At 38.8% G+C, this 19,681-nt stretch overlaps 1 protein-coding gene across 1 annotated transcript in view; it reads right to left on the bottom strand.

The window, feature by feature from the left end:
- The window catches only part of adprh (ADP-ribosylarginine hydrolase), a 50,588-nt gene that overhangs the window by 23,925 nt on the left and 6,982 nt on the right, over positions 1-19,681 (bottom strand). Inside the window, 5 exon segments of the mRNA NM_001003453.2 lie at positions 2,037-2,303; positions 2,475-2,580; positions 9,266-9,364; positions 9,465-9,573; positions 15,214-15,322. Coding sequence (NP_001003453.1) covers positions 2,037-2,303; positions 2,475-2,580; positions 9,266-9,364; positions 9,465-9,573; positions 15,214-15,322 — 690 coding nt within the window.

The raw sequence follows: 19,681 nt of genomic DNA, 5'->3' as shown, positions 1-19,681 counted from the left end.
ACAAGCTTATGATATTTAACCCAACATGTAAAAGAAAATTAAAAATGGTTGTGCATGACATTCCTTAACGTACAGTAGCATAGCCTATGTAGTCATAAAACAGCAAAATATCCTTCCCACTGTGAGCTAATAATGGAAAGCTGACCATAGACCCTGTCTGTGATTAACCTCCCTTACTGGGCTGGGTCAAAAGGCAATCGCAGACTGTTCTGACTACAAATATAGGCCTACCATATATAGGCCTAATTAAAATTACTAAAACTGCAGTCGTTGATGGAAATTAAGAACAGCTTCTTTCAGGCACCAACATTTGATCACATTGCATTGTGAAAGGAAAATTTGGATGGAACTGCATTGTGATATACTGCACTGAAATACAGGTATATAATACGATATTATATAAAGTGCCGTTGTAAACGAAAATAAATAAAAGATTGGTGAAATTATATTCAATTCAATTCTACTTCTACGGGTAACCTACTAGTGATGGGTCATTATTGAACGATTCATTCATTTTGAATGAATCTTAAAAATGTGCAGTAAGATATTACTTTTGTAGGACTTGATCACACCAAACCCATTGTTTGAGGTGAGAGGCACCTTTTGAAAGTTATTTTCTATGAGCAGTGAGAGTTTTATGCATTGCTTATGCACCCTGGGTGCATTGCATTTTTTGCTTTTTAATAAAAATATATGTTAACAACTTGCTGCAGCATAAGAGCTCCTGGAAAATGCTAGCCATCTAACCTTGTGCACTTCACTCCCTATGCAGCCAGGTACATTAAAATCTAATGAAGCTTAAGATCAGATCTTTCAAAACAGTACATCTTGTAAAAGTGAAGCCATCAGCAATCCCCTTCTTTTCTGTCATTTTGGATTATATAATGTTTTACTATTTATATAATATTATATTATTTATATTGTTTTGTATATTATATTATAGGTGGAGTCATCACACTTCTGTTATTGGCAAGATCACTCAATGCACAATGCCGACAGTCGGTCGATGAGTAAACAAATATAATAAATGAAAATACATAGTATATGTGTATAGGCATATAATTTAATGATGTACAGTAACTTGTAATTTGTTTGCATCAGTTGTCTTGTTCTTGGCCATTTCAAGATGATGCAATGCTATTGGCCCTACACTAAAAACGTGATATTACTTCAGCCTCATTGCTCAAGCTCCTGGGCTATTAGCCCAGCCTAATGATAGCCCTGCTCCCACTGGGCTGCACTAAAATCTACCTACAACAATAAATCAGTTTCAGTTTTGTCACTATACATTTGGATTATAGTTTTATTCTTAATGCAATGTCTGTGCTTAATTCATGGAGACTATCAGTTAAAGAGAGTACCAAAAAAAAAACACAATAAAACAGGAAACTGTGTGTTGAAAGCATAAATTTTACAGCAGCATACCCTAAAACAGACCACAGGTCAAATAGCCCACCACTGTATGAAATACAGTCCCAAACTAGTGAGGGGCCCTGGAACTGCTAATGGCACCCGTTCTAGGCCAATGTGGGCAACATTTCAGGGAAAATGTGGGCTTCCTGGGGGCTCGATCAGGGCTGTCCATGCAGGGGCAGTACTAAAAGGCCAATAGTTTGCCAATGAGCAAACTCTCAGGGGTCCTGCACTAGGTCTGAATGCATTCATGTGGGCTGTCTGCAATTCAGGGCTAATTCTAATGAGTCCATAGTAAGCCCATTGCTGTGAGTCAGCCATAGCCTACAGTGCCTGCAAACAGCCAGCAAGGGCCTGTAGTAGTATGTTTGCCACATACTCTACTGGATCTGACAGCTAATCACCACTGCAAATTTATAGTGACCTCATATAATGTGACTTTGCATCAACTTCAGTTTCAAACTATAAGAATGAAATTGTTTAGAAAAATGCTAAATTAAACAATGTTTATTGCTAACAAAATTATGGTTGATATTGACTATTTTTCAGCAATGTTTAATCCATATATACACATCTACACAAAAATTTTTTTGTCTAAGCCTCTGGGGGCGTTAGCTTCTCACCATTTCCATTTTTCTGTAAAGTAGTCCCAGTCTCTCTCAGTCTCAGTAACAGCGTATCCTGTGGACTGGACAAAGGTTTTTGCGACAGGACAAGCTTCCTCCAACAAACCCAGACCCCAGGTAGTGATTGGTCTGCGCTGGACTGCATAGGCAGTAAACAATGCTGAAGCCACAGCTCCAAGGAAACCAATTGGATGAGAATGAGTCATTCTTCCAGTCTCAACAGCAACTCCAACCAGTGAGGACAGCTGATTAGGATGAGGATATCTGTAAAGCCAAAACAATTAAATTTACCTAACACTACTGTTAAATATCTGAAAAAAAAAAAAAAAATTATTTATATATATATATATATATATATATATATATATATATATATATATATATATATATATATATATATATATATATATATATATATATATATATGCTTCTCACCTAAGGCCTATGCACATGGACCTCATAGCTGCCCCACAACCTGTGGCTTCTGGGTTATAAGGTACTCTATAACCCCCTTCAGTGCCCGGCCGCAACTGTGAAATACCTTTAGGCACAGAAGAAAATTAAGATATTTATTCATACATTCATTTTCTTTTTGGCTTAGTCCCTTTATTAATCTGGGGTTGCCACAGCGGAATGAACTGCCAACTTATCTAGCATACGTTCAACACAGCGGATGCCGTTCCAGCTGCAACCCATTACTGGCAAACACCCATACACACTCATACACCACGGACAACTTTAGCCTACACAATTCACCAGTACTGCATGTATTTGGACTTGTGGGGGAAACCGAAGCACCCGGACGAAACCCATGCACGCGATCGCGGGAAGAACATGCAAACTCAACATAGAAATGCCAACTGACCCGGCCGAGGCTCGAACCAGTGACCTTCTTGCTGTGAGCCGACAGCACTACCAACTGCGCTACCGCTTCGCCCAAAAATTAAGCCCAAATCAGAAAAGTTTTGACAGTATGAAAAACGCTAATAAAAAAAGAACAAAGTGATTTCTAAATTTACATTAACTTGTATTTCATTGCATACAATACAACAACATATTATTTAATGTCCTCATGATTTTCTTAATTGTTGAATTAATTCTGGTTCTTGTAACACATTAAACACATTAAGCATTTACCACTTTGTAATGTTGCTATTGCTTTTCACAACACTTTAAAGACGTTTAGGGACTGATATACCAAGTGATGAAGTGTGTCAGGTGTAATTTTGTCCCATTATTCCTGCAAACAAGTCTTAAGGTGCGCAACAGTATGGGGCCTTCATTGTCGCATTTTGAGCTTCAAAATGCATCACACATTCTCTATCGGAGACACGTCAATACTGCTGACAGGCCAATCAAGTACACATATTCTCTTCCTCCACAACCAGGACTTTGTAATGTGTGCAGAATGTGGTTTTACATGGTCTTGTTGAGATATGGATGGGCATCTCTGGAAAAGAAGGCAGCATATTGTGCTCCAAAATCTCTATGTACTTTTCAGCATTAATGGTGCCATTACAGAAGTGCAAGTTACCTTTGAAATACTCATTTATCTGACCACAGTACACTCTTTCACCACATGCCTCTGAGCTCAGAAAAGTCAATGGCACTTCTGGACACTGTTGACATAGGGCTTCTTTTTGGCACAGTACAGTTTTCACGGGCATTTGTGGATGTAACAATTATTTAACTGTTTTGTGGTACTTGACAAAGGTTTGCCAAAGTAGTCCTAAGACCATGTGGTGATATCGCTTATAGATGAATGACAACTCTCTATGCAGTGCTGGCTGAGGGATGTTGAAGGTAAATATCCAAATGTCTTCCTATCTTTCTTTGAGAAACATTGTTTTTAAACATTTTGAAAATGTTCTTATGTATTTGTTTGCAAACAGACATTCTTCGGCACATTTTTGCTCCTAAAGGATTAGATCTTAAAGGGAGTAACTTCTCCCTTCAAGACAAGATCTGAACCATTTGAGAACTGTTCCTGAAAGCCCAACCTAGATTTTCAGGCTATCAAGAAGTATGCTGTGATTGACAGTGTCAAATGCAGCACTGAGATCAAACAATACCAGCACTGTAAGTAGGGATGTCCCAATCCGCTATTGATATCGAAAATTCGTCTGATATCAGTCCAAAAATTTATATTGACTCCGTTAAAAATCTCTGATATAAGCACTCCGATTCGCTCTAAACTCCGTGACAGCTATTCTATCCAGCAGCGTCCAGAGCCAGCATGCAAAGCCCTAGTGATCACAACACTGCTTGCTAGCAAAGTCTCTAAGGCTGTACTTACACTAGGTACAGTTGCCTCGAACAGAGCCAAAGCACGCTTGTCCCCCCTCCCGTCTCCTCCGACGGCCCGCACTCACACCACAATCGGGCCTCGGCACACTTACGTCATTGCTGCTGCGCTGTTCAGTGAGAAGCGCTCTCTCACTCAGCAGCACAGTGGAGATTTCTCTAGTTATATCATTTCAGTCATTTGTTATGCAGTGACATGCAGTCAAATATTTCACCAAACAGTCCTTAGGGATGCGGTGACACGCAGTCAGATATTTCGCCGAACAGATCCGCCACTTTTGGCGTTCATAAACAATCATAAAGCTCTCGTGCTTTACCCACACTTCTCAAACGATCCGGGAAATGGGCCTGGGCACGGTATGGATGGCACAGTGTGAGTAGGCATGTAACATGCTCTTCACACTAAGTTATAGTGTATTAAGAGGGAAATCTATTGTGACGTAGCACACGCTAACGCGATCACCAACGGCACATCTCTACTGGCTTACTTACTTCACGTCAAGCGATCTTTGAGTTTACATTGTTATACGCTGCTAAGCAACGCATGCGAACCTCATTTAAAACGTTTACGTTACAATTCAGTCATGGCATATCGTGGTTCATCCAGTGTGATACTCAATTCAACACCAGCGCTTCCCACATATATGACTTTACCTCAGTGGCCCGGTTCTGTGTGCGTGAGAAACTCCACAGACTCGGGTGCTCTTCTGCTTCAGACTTCAGAAACGTGCTGGACATCTGACTATGGTAATCACTTGGAGATGAGCTCGAGGACACGTGAAGAAAAGCCTTTTACTAAATAAACTGACCCAGCTAATTATTTAGGGTGACAATAAATCCTCTTTTTTCTGAACATGTCCTCTATTTGAGACTTAAAAATGCTTTCAGCCAGGCTTTCTAAATCGCCTAACATGTCCTGGATTCTGCTTTCGTTTTCTATAGCTGTCATGTAAAAGGTGTTAAATGCTAAACATTTTTGTTGTTTTAATTGTCTATTAAATAAGAATTAGAAATCATTCTGTTGCTGAGGGCCATTACAGTTTAAAAGAAAGAATGGTATTACTTATGGGGCAGAAGTAAAATTTAATTAGAGGCATTCCCATGTTTAACTCTTTTTTTAAAAAGCCCAGAAGATAAAGTGCTCTGATAAACAGTGTCAGCTTTGCACATGAGTGTGCAGTTCTGTCTGTCTTTACATTGTCTACTTTACCCATGTGGGCAGTAGGGTGGAATCTGTGCAATATATTATGCAAATAAAATGCATTTTGATAAATACAATTATTCTTTAAAATCATGTTATTGTATGTGCTGTGGAGAAAAGGTGTGTTTCAATCCAGCTACTGCAAATATATTTATGTTAAAGATAATATGTGCAATATATATTATTATAAAATTAATAATGTTTTGTTTGGGAACATTGATACAGCCATAATCTTCTTATGATACAAACACAGATTAAATATCTGATCTGATTATGTAAATGTTTGTACTAACCATACTGCAGATTTTTATTACTTTAACAATAACTTATAACAATGACTCTCTATACAATAGACAACTCAACAATAACAATAACTATTTCTGCTCCCCTGTGTAAAAGATATTTTTCAGCTCAAGAATAGATCACAAATTCATCAAGAAGCTGTGTGTGAAATTGAAACTTTAGACACTCAACCTTTAGCAGTTGATCAGTTAATATTACCAATATTTTTTCTTATGTTCCTGCTCTCAGCTTTTTCTACCATTTGCTGATGGTGAAAAGTAAATAACTAAAGTGACATTTAATTAGTATTTTGCACTTTTAAAATATATATTTTGTTTATTTAATTAAGATATTTTTCAGGGTCATAATATTTATTCTTTAATTACTTTAAATATACTCTTATGTAAAAGCTTCACATTTATGCAACCAGTAGTTAATAAATTGGTTGTTTATTTCCATACTTACTGTTGCTGACTTTTGTTCTTAGTTTGATCTAGCCGTTCATACATTCGACTCAACGAAATAGGTAAAAGTAAAGTATTCATGATTTGTGCTGATATCAGATTTATATCGGTATTGGTTCGTACTGAAGGCAGCAATATCGGTATCGTATCGGAAGTTAAAATGTTGTATCGGGACATCCCTAACTGTAAGTTTGCCTATATCTGTATTTAGGCGAATATTGAAGCTTATCCTTATAAGGGTTGCCTCTGTACTATGATGTGCCTGGAAAACAAATTGAAAATTGTCTAAATATCCCTTAGAGCTTAAATCAAGAAAAATTATTCAATAAACGATTGGTAATCCAAGAGTGTATGGACAAAAGAATGTCATTTACCACACAAAGAAAAGCAGTATCAGTACTATGTAATAAGGGAAATCCTGACTTAAAGGTCGCCGCACACACACAGAAGCATGCTGTCTCGTTCGCACCGCTAAAAACATGAATGATTCGAATGTACATTAATGAACGGTGCGCATCTTATGCTGCAAACATTACATTACAGTACATGCTTTTAGTCATTTTCATGTGAAGCTGAGCTTTGCAGAGCAACCAATGTGTACAACTGGAAAGGGGGCGGTTTATGATGCAATAATCATTTATCTCAATTAATGTTTTTTCATAATCGTTAGAAGCCAAAATTGAAACTGGATTTTTGATTAATTGCACAGTCCTACAGTTTAGCACTCATATAATATATATATATATTATATTATTATTATTATTTGTGTTATTCTTTTACTTCTCAGCTACACATTAAGTGTGTTTTGGGAAATATTAAGTAATTTTTACTTACTTTACAGCAAAATCCTCAACTAATCTTTCCCTTGTATGTGAAAGTTTTTAGTTTTTTCAATGAAAATTTCACTTTAAAAAGTAACTAAATGTAATTTATGTTGTTTCTGGAAATAAAGATTTAGACTTGCACATATAACTAAATTTATTAGAAGACAGATATGAGCATCTTGCAGTATTGAGTAGGGATGTAACGGTATTGTAAATACCGTCATACCGCAATATTAATTTTTTTCGATATTACCGAAGTCGCATGACTCGGTAAAACTATAGGTCTTCTGAGAAAATTTGCTCAGGCGAATGAAGCGAACGGGAGGTAGCGAAAACTACAATCCCCATCATCCCTTGCGGTCTGTTGTCGCTACAGATCCAGTAATGCGGAAATGGATTGTGCTGCTAGAAGCGGGGATCAAAAAGAGCTGTAAAACTCTAAGGCCCCTTTTACAAGAGTGCGTTTTAGTTTTAAAACGGCGTTGTAGAATGAAAATGATCCGCGTCCACACTCGCGTTTTACCCAGCGTTTCTGAACAGCTCTCCGTCCACACCAAAACGCTGAAAACGCACATCACGTGACCACACACACACTCTCGGGCAAGCGCTCCAGCATTTCTACCCAGATGAGAGCTCTGCTTGTCGGACTGCTCATCAAGCATCTCCCGCTGGATCTAATCTCACTATATTTGCTAAACGTGATATTTCATTCATGTTGTTGTCTTTATCTAACGACATAGGCCAATTCCCTGACTTTGGTCATTGGAATCTATTAAGTTACTTGTTCACGGGTAACATGTTTTGGTTAAGCGCAAAGATAAGTTAATGATTAATCCAGGTACATTGACTGATCGCTTGCCTTTATTTCCTACAATGTATAAACTTATTGTATGTGATACTTTTATAATTGTCGATTATTAAAACTGATATTCAACAAAAGTGAGGGTGCGTTTCGTATTTTCACTGAAATTGAAAGGAGGCAGTTGTTATAGGCTCCGTTTTGTTATAAATATCCTCACAGTGAAGATGACGCTCATATATGCAGCACGACGCCTCAACATTTCTGCTGTCTGTAAGTTTTCTAATATTAAAAAGGAAATAGGCAGTTCCTTAAATCATGTTTACATTTTATTGTTGAGAAAGTGAAACAACGTAGCCAAGGTGATGTGAATGAAGTTATAAAGTACACTGTTCCCTTTGAAGATTTACCCGTGTCCTCGGTATGTTTTCCATATCAAACTGAAAAGGGGGAGACTGCAGCCTTGATCAAACTTGCGAAGTCTTAACTTACAAGAAGAGGATGCGAGACTGAACTGTGTGTGGGCTACTTAATATTGAGGAAAAGCCCCAATCAGATAGGCGAACGTTTGCAGCCCCGCCTCCGTTTTCAGATGTCTCCGTCTTTCCCCATCCACACTGAGACGGAGCAGCAGGTTTCAGAATGAAAACGGCCTCTCCAGCGTTTTCAAAAAGCTCCGTTTTCGGCGCTCGAGAAATAAGTCATATAAGTCATATCTCTCTTGTCCCAGAAACCTCAGTACCAAATGAGAGGTTTTTTTTCTGTTGCAGGGGACATTGTAAATGCCCAGAGATACCAGCTTTTACCAGATTATATTTATATGATAATTTTCCTTTAAACCCATCTCTATCTAAGTGAGTGTGTGATTAAATGTTGAATGTGATGAGTTTTCAACAATACTAAATTAAAAACTTAAATTTTTTTTTACATGGTTTAATATTTTTTTTGTTAATAAAATTGAAGTTCCTGTTTCAAAGCTTACAGATAGATGGCTAATTTGTATGTCATTGACACTTTTGGCTCTTTTTTGGAGTATTTTCATAAGTTTTGTTTTTTCCTGTAAATGATTCAATAAATACCGTACCGTGACATTCATACCGAGGTATTACCGTACCGTGAAATTCTGATACCGTTACATCCCTAGTATTGAGCGATGTTCGGTAATTTTTATGATAATTTCTGCTTTGAAATTTATCTGTGTTGAGTGACTAAATCTTAATAATATTTGTTCTTCTAAACTCCTATAGCACAAACTATAGCATAAACATGTCTGTTAAATGTAAAAGCCAATCAAAGGTATTTAAGTTAGTCAGTTATGCATATGTTCAATGCCTTTGTGTGCAGTTGCATACCTAAAATGCTTGATGGTCCTGGCTTCCTTCCTTCCATGTCCTTCATTCCCTCCACATAGCGGAAGGCAACCTCATGCAGTAACTCCTCACCATCTTTTGCTGCCAGGCAATGATGACACATGCTATTTATTAAATTTCAGAATTATCACCAACATTCTGTAAAGTGAAATTTTATTCAAAACCCACTTCCTGGACCCACCTGTTGCTAGAGCCTCAGCAGTTGCCAAGTGAAGTACTGTATCATCACTGACTGGCCAGTCAGGAAGCTCCACTTTGATGTTTTTCAGCCCTCCAAGCTCTTGTAGCTCCTAGTATAACATAATAAATTAGGGTGCTTACCATGAACTGTAAATTTATTTTAAAAAGTGGTATGATTCATGTGTTGAAATCACTTCACAGCAGGGGTTACCAACCCTGTTTCTGGAAAGCTACCTTCCAGCAGAATTCAGGTTCAGCCCTGATCAAACTCACCTGAACCAATCAATAGAACCTGAAGCAGTACTTCAAAATTACAGACGTGTGTTTGTTCAGGGTTGCAACTAAAATCTGCAGGAAGGTAGCTCTCCAGGAACTTGGTCGGTGCATGTATAGTGGTATAGTGCATATCCATGGACTGTGGGGGAACACACGCAAATATGGGGAGAACATGCAAACTCCACAGAAATGCCAACTCTCCCAACTGGGACCAAAAGTTGGAAGCACTACATTATGCTAGAGAATCATTTAAATACTAGTTCTAAAGCGACTTTTGTGGATTAGTAACCTCATAGTAGCCTCATGGTGAGTGCACAGGGATGGGAGAATCACCCATCTCAACCACCGCTGCCTGAGTCATCACCTACACTGGATACATGAAGCTTGATCTCTCTGCATTCAATTCAGCAGATGTTATCTATTCAGTTGCGTGAGGCTTCCGAAGTGTCTGAAGCACTCTCCTACACATGGTTCTATACTCTACTAATGATTTATCACCAGCACCTGCAGAGCTGTGCTCTGCCAACCTATGGACTTTCATTGGCCCATTTTCTTACTTTTCAGAGTGATTGGTCATCTAGTGATCTCCCTTTGGGCCCTATCAAACACCCGGCGCAATGTGGCCCAAGGCGCAACGCAATTGCTATTTGCTACTTTCAGCTCGGCGCAAGGGTCATTTTGAGGTGTTACGCCACACTGTTTAAATAGCAAATGCATTTGCGCTCATATGTGCGCCCATAGGCGTTCTGGTCTAAAAAAGCAGACGTGTTTTGGCGCGTTGCTATTTTGAGAAACTGTAAATAGTCTGTTCTTTAGACCAAAACAAGGTCTGTCTACTTTCTGGCGCAAAGTGCGCCTGGCTTACACACAAGATGTGGAGCAATATGCAAATATCTTTACATATAAAAAAGATATAATATATTAAGAATATATATATATATATATATATATATATATATATATATATATATATATATATATATATACATTTATATATATATATATATACATTTATATATATATATATATATATATATATATATATATATATATATATATATAATAAGGATATATACGTGATATAAATATAAATGATAAAAATATTACAAAACATTAATTTCTAGCCTACATGAATATAAAATCCACTGCCTTCATACTTTCTTCATCTCGGGAGGCTTTTTCAGCTCATTCAATTTGCTTTTGTATATTGTTATTATTATTAGCAGTATTATTTATTAAATCCATATTTATATTTGTTTTATTAAAAGCAAGCGTAGATTTGTCCACCTTTCAGGTTTTAGACCATATGGGGCATAGCAAATGTATTTGGATTTAGCTTTGGTTTTTGAACACACTTTGTTATTACTGTTCATTTATTAGTTTGCTGGAAATTAGAACTGGATTTAGAAATAGTTTTGAAACAAATCTTTGCACTTAACAAACAAAATTAATTATTTATAGGCTAATTGATGTCTGTGCGTTAAGGTTTTCCTATCCTTGAGAGAAAAAGCGAAAGTGAACTTACTTTACGTCATGTAAATAGCAAATGTGCTTATGGCGCGACGCAGCTGGCTCTTAAAGGTAATGGGAGATGAGACTCTGATTGGTTTATTCTCAAAACACACCTATAATCTTTAAGAAAACAAACTCAACCCTTTTAGACCACGCGCCACGGTGCAAAGCGGATTCTCCTGTCCTTAAATTAGCGAAAATGCGTTCTGACACGCCCTGAAAGCGTTTGCGCCGTGCGTTTTGCGCATGGACCGTCAAAATAGAGCCCATAGTCTCGTCGAGGTTCCCGTTCAGAAAAGGGAACTATTACGCTGCAGAACAAACCACACCAAAGGGAACAATAAAGTTTATAGTAACAGTAATTTAAACACCATGATGCATAATGTAAAAATTATATCTGTGCAAATGTCTGAAAATAGTAAAAAAAAAAAAAAAAAAAACGCTGCTCCTGGTGACATATTGTGATGGGTGTATGGTAAGACTCACATGTTACAACAAGAATCCTTTTGTCCCATGGAGCTAAGACACAAATATGGAACCAAAAACCAGTTCTAGTCAGTATCAACACCAAAGAAGAGTCTCAAAAGTAAAGACAATGCATATGCACGTGTCCAATTTAAAGCACTAATAATAGACAAAACACTGTAAGAACAAATACAACAACTGTGGCTAATTCCTCATCCAATTCAATTTATGATTGGACTTTTAAGTTCAGAACACTGTCATGAGAAGTTTAAAAAAAGATGTTGATAATAAATACCTCTGAGATCATAAGGACACTTATATTTGACTGTGCATTTTAGAATAAGACAACAAGCTCCACGAAATGGAATGGTGGGTTATGATAAGCATTCACCTGAGCAACCCAATCAGGTTGTACAATTTTAAAAGGAGGGGTTGATCAATTCCTCCTTAAACAGGAAGAAATAAAAGCATTTCCTTTTTGGAACAAAATCAATGGCAAAAGTATTAGAATTTAAAAAAAACAATTTAAATTAATTTTGAAATTAAAAGCTTGTTGAATTGCACTGAAAAAATGCATTTCATTACAAATTAATTGTATTTTAATGTACTGAAGTGTAATGGTTTGCATTTTTAGTTCCTGAAATTGTATTGTTGTTTATTTAAGGTGTAAATATTTAAATAAAAAAAAAAAATAATTTTTCACACACAATTTCATGGCTAAATTCAATACTTCATATTCACCTTCCAGAATTCACTTCCAATATATATTTAGTCCTGTTTAAAAATATGATGTAAAATATTCAAAAGGCAGATTTTAGTAATTTATCTTTATTCACTTATTTATTAGATAGATAATCTTAAATTAGTCCATCCTAGCATGGAATGAAATAGCAGCTTCAACAACAGGGTTAATTGCATTCAAAGTAAAAAAAAAAATTTCATTGTCTTATGCATTTAGTTCTACCAAGGTATCCCAATTAGGGTTGGGCGATGTTGACCAATTTGGTATCGTACAATGTCTAATGTGAAACATCGTGAAGAAGGGTGGCATCGTTGTCATAGGTGGGGCGTTTTTACTACCTGACCCACATGATCTTTGCTTTACCCATAACTAAATCATAAATACATAAAGTTACACACAAATTACCATCTGTCAATCACTTTTTTTCCGCGGAACTCTGGCATAAATAGGCACTGTGATCTGTGTCGTTCTAATGATTTTTTACACAGCTGGTGGAGGAGTCGTGCGTTCGTTTGGAGTTTACTGAAATTTTTTGGGTAGCCCTTTAAATCTTAAAGCAAAAGTCGATGAGGTCACATACCCGGTGCCGAGTCCGCGGAGTTTAACTGGTAAACAACACCAATTTCAGGAAAATCGCTCCAACAAATCACCGCAAACACGCGTGGTGACCGGATTTTGGACCATTGCTAAAGACGTGGTCCCAACAAAAACTGTATCTACCCCAACCAAAAACCATGGATCAATGTTGAAGTTCGAACAGCCCTATCAGTGCGAGCTTCCGCCTATAATTCCAGAAATGCTGAGGAACAAAAACAAGCAAACTACAACCTCAGAAAATCCATCAAAGAAGCATAACGTCAATACAGAGTCAAGGTAGAGGGTCAATTTAACACCAATTACACAAGGAGCATGTGGCAGGGACTTAATTACATGACAGACTTTAAAAAGTAACCAATCCACCACTGTAAACATTGCTGCATCTCTCCCGGACGAGCTCAACTTGTTCTACGGCGCTTGTTCTACACTCTGTTTCTGTCGCGGACGTAACGAGAGCTTTACGAAGCGTGAACATCCGGAAAGCAATGGGCCCAGATGGCATTCCTGGACGTGTACTTAAAGCATGCGCACACTGGCTATAGCCGGGGTTTCAAGGACATCTTTACTCTCGCTCTCTCAGTCTGTAATTCCCACATGCTTTAAGACAGCAACTATTGTGCCAACACCAAAATCAGTTAAAACAACAGGCTTAAATGACTGGCATCCGATTGCTCAGACACCCATCTTCAGCAAGTGCTTTGAGAAGCTGATTAAAAAGCACATCTGCTCTGTACTGCCCGCTTACACTGACCCTCTGCAATTTGCTTACAGGAATAACCGCTCCACTGATGATGCAATTGCTTTCACCTTGCACACTGCTCTGTCTCACCAAGCAAACAAAAAAAACATATGTGAGAATGCTGTTTGTGGACTACAGCTCAACATTTAACAGCATAGTGCCTGCCAAGCTGGTGGTGAAACTCCAGGCTCTGGGTCTTCACAGCTCATTGTGCAACTGGATCCTGGACTTCCTGTCAAGCAGTCGCCAGGTGGTCAGAATGAACCACATTACATCATCCACAATAATCCTCAACACTGTTTTCTTAGCCCACTCCTGTACTCCCTGTACACACATGACTGTGCAGCCAAACACAGCTCCAACGTCATCGTAAAATTTGCTGATGGTCCTAATCACCGATAATGATGTGACGGCCTACAGAGAGGAGGTGCACGCAGTGGTGTGAGGAAAATCACCTCTCACTCAACATCAGCAAAACCAAGGAGCTGGTGGTGGATTTCAGGAGAGGAAAGAGAGAACACACCCCCATCACCATCAATGGGACAACAGTGGAGAGAGTCAGCACTTTCAAGTTTCGTGGAGTCCACATCGCTGAGGATTTGATATGGACAGCTTACACAGACGCATAGCTGAGGAAGGCACAATGCCGCTTCTTTCTCAGGTGTCTCAGGAGGTTTGGAATGACCCTCCACATCCTCCACTCGTTCTACACCTCACTGGCTGTATCACCACCTGGTATGGAAATAGCACCAGCAGCAATCGCAAAGGCCTACATAGGATTGTGCGGACTGCTAGAAGTGTAGTAGGAGATGAGCTTCCCTCCCTCAAGAACATCTACACCAGGCAGTGCATAAGGAAAGCCAAGAGAATTATTAGTGACTCCAGCCACCCAAGCCATAGACTTTTCTCTCTGCTACCCTCAGGCAGACGGTTCCGCAGCATCGGTCACACACCAGCCAGCTGATGGAAAGTTTCTTCCCTCAGACTATCAGGCTGATGAACACTTAACACAACCCACACAGACTCTTCCATACTCCTCACTGCACACCATCAAAATGTAGTATGCACTGCACTTTAAGCAATTCATATTTGAAACAATACCGCCTACAACTGCTGATGTGACAATAAAAATTATTTAATTTGATTTGATTAATTTGATTTGAGATAAGACTCTAAAGTAATTCATGCAAAAGACGGATGTACACATGCATAGCCAAATTCACGTGCATAAAATCAAATTCACATGCATAAAATATTTATTTATATTTACAAAAAAAATGCACGTGCACAAAATAAAAATACATTTTCATAATATACGTTACACAAATGCAAAACACCATTTGCAAATGTATGAAAGTGATGCAAATCTTATTCCAGAAATCAATAACATATACAGAAAGTATGCAGAGCTTTTCTGACCTGGTGAATGGCAGGGCCAGATTGGTTGTATTCCCACAGCTGATTCCTGTATCCCAGAGCATCTCCTGCTGCACTGAGCAGCATGCCTGTTGTGTAATGATCCACAGTACTGCAACAAGATTAACAAGATTATTAAAGTTCGTCGAGACAAACTTTGAGGCTGGCTTTACAAAGCCTGCTGGTATAGTTTATTTAGTTCAAAACAGTTTTGAAGATAGATAGACAGACAGACAGACAGACAGACAGACAGACAGACAGACAGACAGACAGACAGACAGACAGACAGACAGACAGACAGACAGACAGACAGACAGACAGACAGACAGACAGACAGACAGACAGATAGATAGATAGATAGATAGATAGATAGATAGATAGATAGATAGATAGATAGATAGATAGATAGATGAGTCAAACAAGCCAGCCGCCGCTTTTCTAAGATTTTCTGATGCTGACATACAGCTGTTGTAATATAGTTGCTAAGTTAGTCTGTTTTGTTGCTATGAACAGTTAAAAACAACCCCTATGTCTCTAAAACACAAGCCTCTATAAAGGCAGTCTATGGGACAATTGCTAGGGTGCAGTATCTGGTTGTTAGGGAGTGGCTAGAAAGTTAAAAGCCTGTCAGTTATTGGCAGTTTGGTAGTATGAGTTAAATGAGCTCAGCCATTAGTCTTTATGACACTCTGATGCAGAGTTATGAGCTCACAAAGTTTGATCCAATGTTGAGTCAATGACAGTCTTTTGCAATAAAAGTCTATAGGACAGTTAATAGTAGAGGTGTGAACCTATACTGGTCTCACCGTTCGGTTCGGTTATGATTATCATGCCATCGATTCGGTTCAATTCGATTTCTCGGTGCATCATGGTGCACTGACGATGCTTTCCATACACAGTGTTATATTTTGGGGGAGGCTATAACAAGCTGTCTGTATGAACACACAGACACACAGCACCACACTCTCTCATTCAAACACATACACAAACATACACAGCACCAAACAAACACACACACACACACACACACACACACACACACACACACACACACACACACACTTAAGCCCTCGCAATATGTGTTTCAAAGCACGCGCTGGGCGGAGCAAAAAAAAAACATTTTTTTGAAAAAAGAAAGCACTTATGCGACGGTCCCTTACTGAGGCTGAGGCTAAACGCATATTGCGAAGGCTTAAAGGGAGCAGTGGTCGTAATGTCGAGCGAAAAGAAAAGAAAAAGACAGCTGTTAAACATAACCAGCTTTGTCTTTTTGTAGGAAACACCCTTACGATCTTTTTAGGGTAAGAGGTTTTTGAGTTATTGCCTGAATGTGTCAGGAATATCGAAAACAAAACCAACTTAACCGCGCTTATTTTTGGTGCCCCCCTGGATGTACAGTGCCCTTAGCATTTGCCTTTACTGCCTATGCCACGGGCTAGCCCTGAGTTGGCTCCTGAGTGTTGTAAATACTCACAATCGCCGCTATCTTAGTCTTGTCCAATCTCATGACCTCTGCCAGAAGCTCCGCGAGTCTCCTGCAAACTTAGGCCTTTTTACATATAACAACTGAAAGTTCTGTGTTTTTGACAATATTGCAAAAGTTACTAAAAGCTGGCTAAAATAATTAGATAAATACAACTTAATAAATGTTTTAACATGAATATTTAATAATATAACTTCTTGTAATATACTCATTGCAATAAACAGTGTATAGGCCCTTTTCCTTTTAGTAAAGAAGTGACAGATTTATAAGTGTGGATTTTAATTCTTATGAAACATATGCTCCAAACTTGTTCTTGATTGAGACATGTTGAACTCTTCTTTCATCATTTGCAAGGGGTGTTACAGACAGAATTAGCAACCCAACGAGAGCCGCAATTGCCCACATTGTGACCACCAAGCAGAGGTGAAAACAGATCAACACTTGCCTCACCTGCTGCCTAAACTATTAAAGCATCAAAGCAACATTCTACCCCAAATTTTAGCTCATTTGCCCTGAATTCACAGTTATACAATAAAACACATAATTTCAATATGTATCAAGTGAAAAAAGCAGCTTAATAGCAGCACAATACATATAAATATCAGTGATGAGCTTACAAACACCACACACACACACACACAAACACACACACACACACACACATACACACACAGAATTCTAAATTGTTATGAATAAATCCTAAAATGTTAATTGTTAAATATACTGTTACCACTCATTATTATTGTATTGTCCAAAATTGTTGATTGTTATATATACTCTTAATTATTTTTCTTATAACTAGAAATACTACTATGTCATTTGCTTTCTTATGTTCTATTGTAAATATCACAATTGCTTTGGCAATACATAGGAAATAACATAGAAAATTTTGTCTTGCAGAATAAAGCAGAGAGAGAGAGAGAGAGAGAGTCCTGTTCCAGCAGACCATTAGCACCCACATCCTGCGCCAGTCCACCCTCAGCATCCACAACCTGCGCCAGTGCACCCACACTCTCAGCATCCATGCCCGGTGACAGTGCACCTACACCCTCAGCATCCACGCCCTGTGCCAGTGCACCCACACTCTCAGCATCCATGCCCGGTGACAGTGCACCTACACCCTCAGCATCCACGCCCTGTGCCAGTGCACCCACACTCTCAGCATCCATGCCCTGTGCCAGTGTACCCACACCCTCACAGTTGCGTGTTAATTAACTGTACACCTTAAAACAATAAGAGGCTCTACAATCAAAAAACCCACCAAACCGGTTTTTGAGAAGTACCTTTTGGTTCGCGTGCCCTTTGGCGTCTGCAAGGAATACACATTCTCAGGCAGACACAGAAGCGATAAAAAACGCTTCCAAAGTTTAATGGACATTTAAGTAAAACAGTTTATTTGAGTAATGTACGTTTGCTTTATGTTTCTGTAGGTTTTTGTGTGTACATGTTCCATGTGTTTAACAAAACTGTTATGGATAGTTATTGAGTAATAGCCCTCAGTGACAAATGAAATCTACAGAATGTTTGTGAAATACTTCATGTTTGTTATTGACTGAAAGCTAGGAACATTTCAAATGCATTGGTTTATATGAAGAAACTATACTATGAAAAGTGTCCATGTTATGAGACTTTATTTTAACCATTATGCTATCAAAGCAGCACAGACACAATTTGCTAACCCGGCCTTCTAGAGGGCGGAATTGGGGTGTGACTCCACCCTGCACCTTCTCTGATTGGACAAGTATTGTGTAGACCAAGCCTCTACCAAAGCCTATAAAACTTTGAACAAAAGAATTTCATCGTCGTCTTTTGCCGGTCATCTTTGCCAGTCATCACCGCCATCGCTGCCCGGACGTCGCTCTTGTCGTGCTGTGGCTGTTACATCGCCTCGCCGGAAGCCTCGTTACATTACGGAGCAGACCACGACCTTCGCTTGCTGCCGGCTCGGCCCCTGATCTGCTTGTGCAACCGCTTCAACAACAAGCCATCGGGTCAACACATCCAAACCCTGAAACTCCTCGTAACTACAGAAACCCAGGAAGAACTTCGAATGCAGCCTTGTCCAACATCCGTATCCCTAGCAACCGACTAAGGAAACCCCTCTTCAACTACGAGGGAATTCCATCACGTCACTGAAGTTGCTACGCTGACCAATCAGCTTCACCGGGATTTCCTTTTGGACCAGTCGAGGAAACCAAAATTCCATCAGAACACAAGTAGCACAAACAAGGTTTCTATCCATTGCTGACACTGGTGTGAATTATGTTTAAGTAGTAAAGAATAGCGAAATTCTCTGCTTTTATGGTTTCTCTCAGGTTGCAATGCTAAGAACTTAGCAAAGGCTAGAAGTTAAATCCACTCAGTCAAAACTCTCCTCAAACTGCTTGTGCGTGTGTGTATGTATCTGCGTTTGTTTGTTTTACGTAGATTAGTACTTTGTGTTATAGAGTAGCAATAAACTTTTGTTTCGTTTTAAGATCAGTGTTGGTGTGTTGTGTGCTTTATAAGTTAATGCCTCAGCTTCAGATACTGCTACCTTGCTTATTAAATAATTAGATACTTTTTTTATATTGTTATTGTTGGCCACGTAATAATATAATACAGGATTGCTTTACACTAAACGTTCTATTTGCTGGACAAATACTTAAGTTAAGTGTAAGCTTTATATAATTCTATGTGAATCATGTTCGAAACTTTGATTCGAATCCCCAAAGTTTAAACATGATTTAAACCAAAGAGCTGATTCTTACACATCTTTGAGACCAGCCAGACTCAAAAAATCCACTTCCAGTTGTTGCGGGTGATGGTGAGCGATGTATTGGAATGGGGGCATGTACACGCGACATACCTGAAGAGCGGTAGGAGTGAGTTGCACGCGACGTACCCGAAGAGCAGGGAGTGATGCGGTGGAGAGGGGTGTGCAACGTATTTAAGGACGCGCGATTTCCGGGAGATTATAATTTATTTGCTGGCATCCAGAAGTCTCTA

This window comes from Danio rerio, chromosome 12, assembly GCF_052040795.2.
Source record: "Danio rerio strain M-AB ecotype USA chromosome 12, GRCz13ab, whole genome shotgun sequence".
Taxonomy (NCBI): domain Eukaryota; kingdom Metazoa; phylum Chordata; class Actinopteri; order Cypriniformes; family Danionidae; genus Danio; species Danio rerio.
This window is presented reverse-complemented; position numbering and strand designations above follow the sequence as displayed.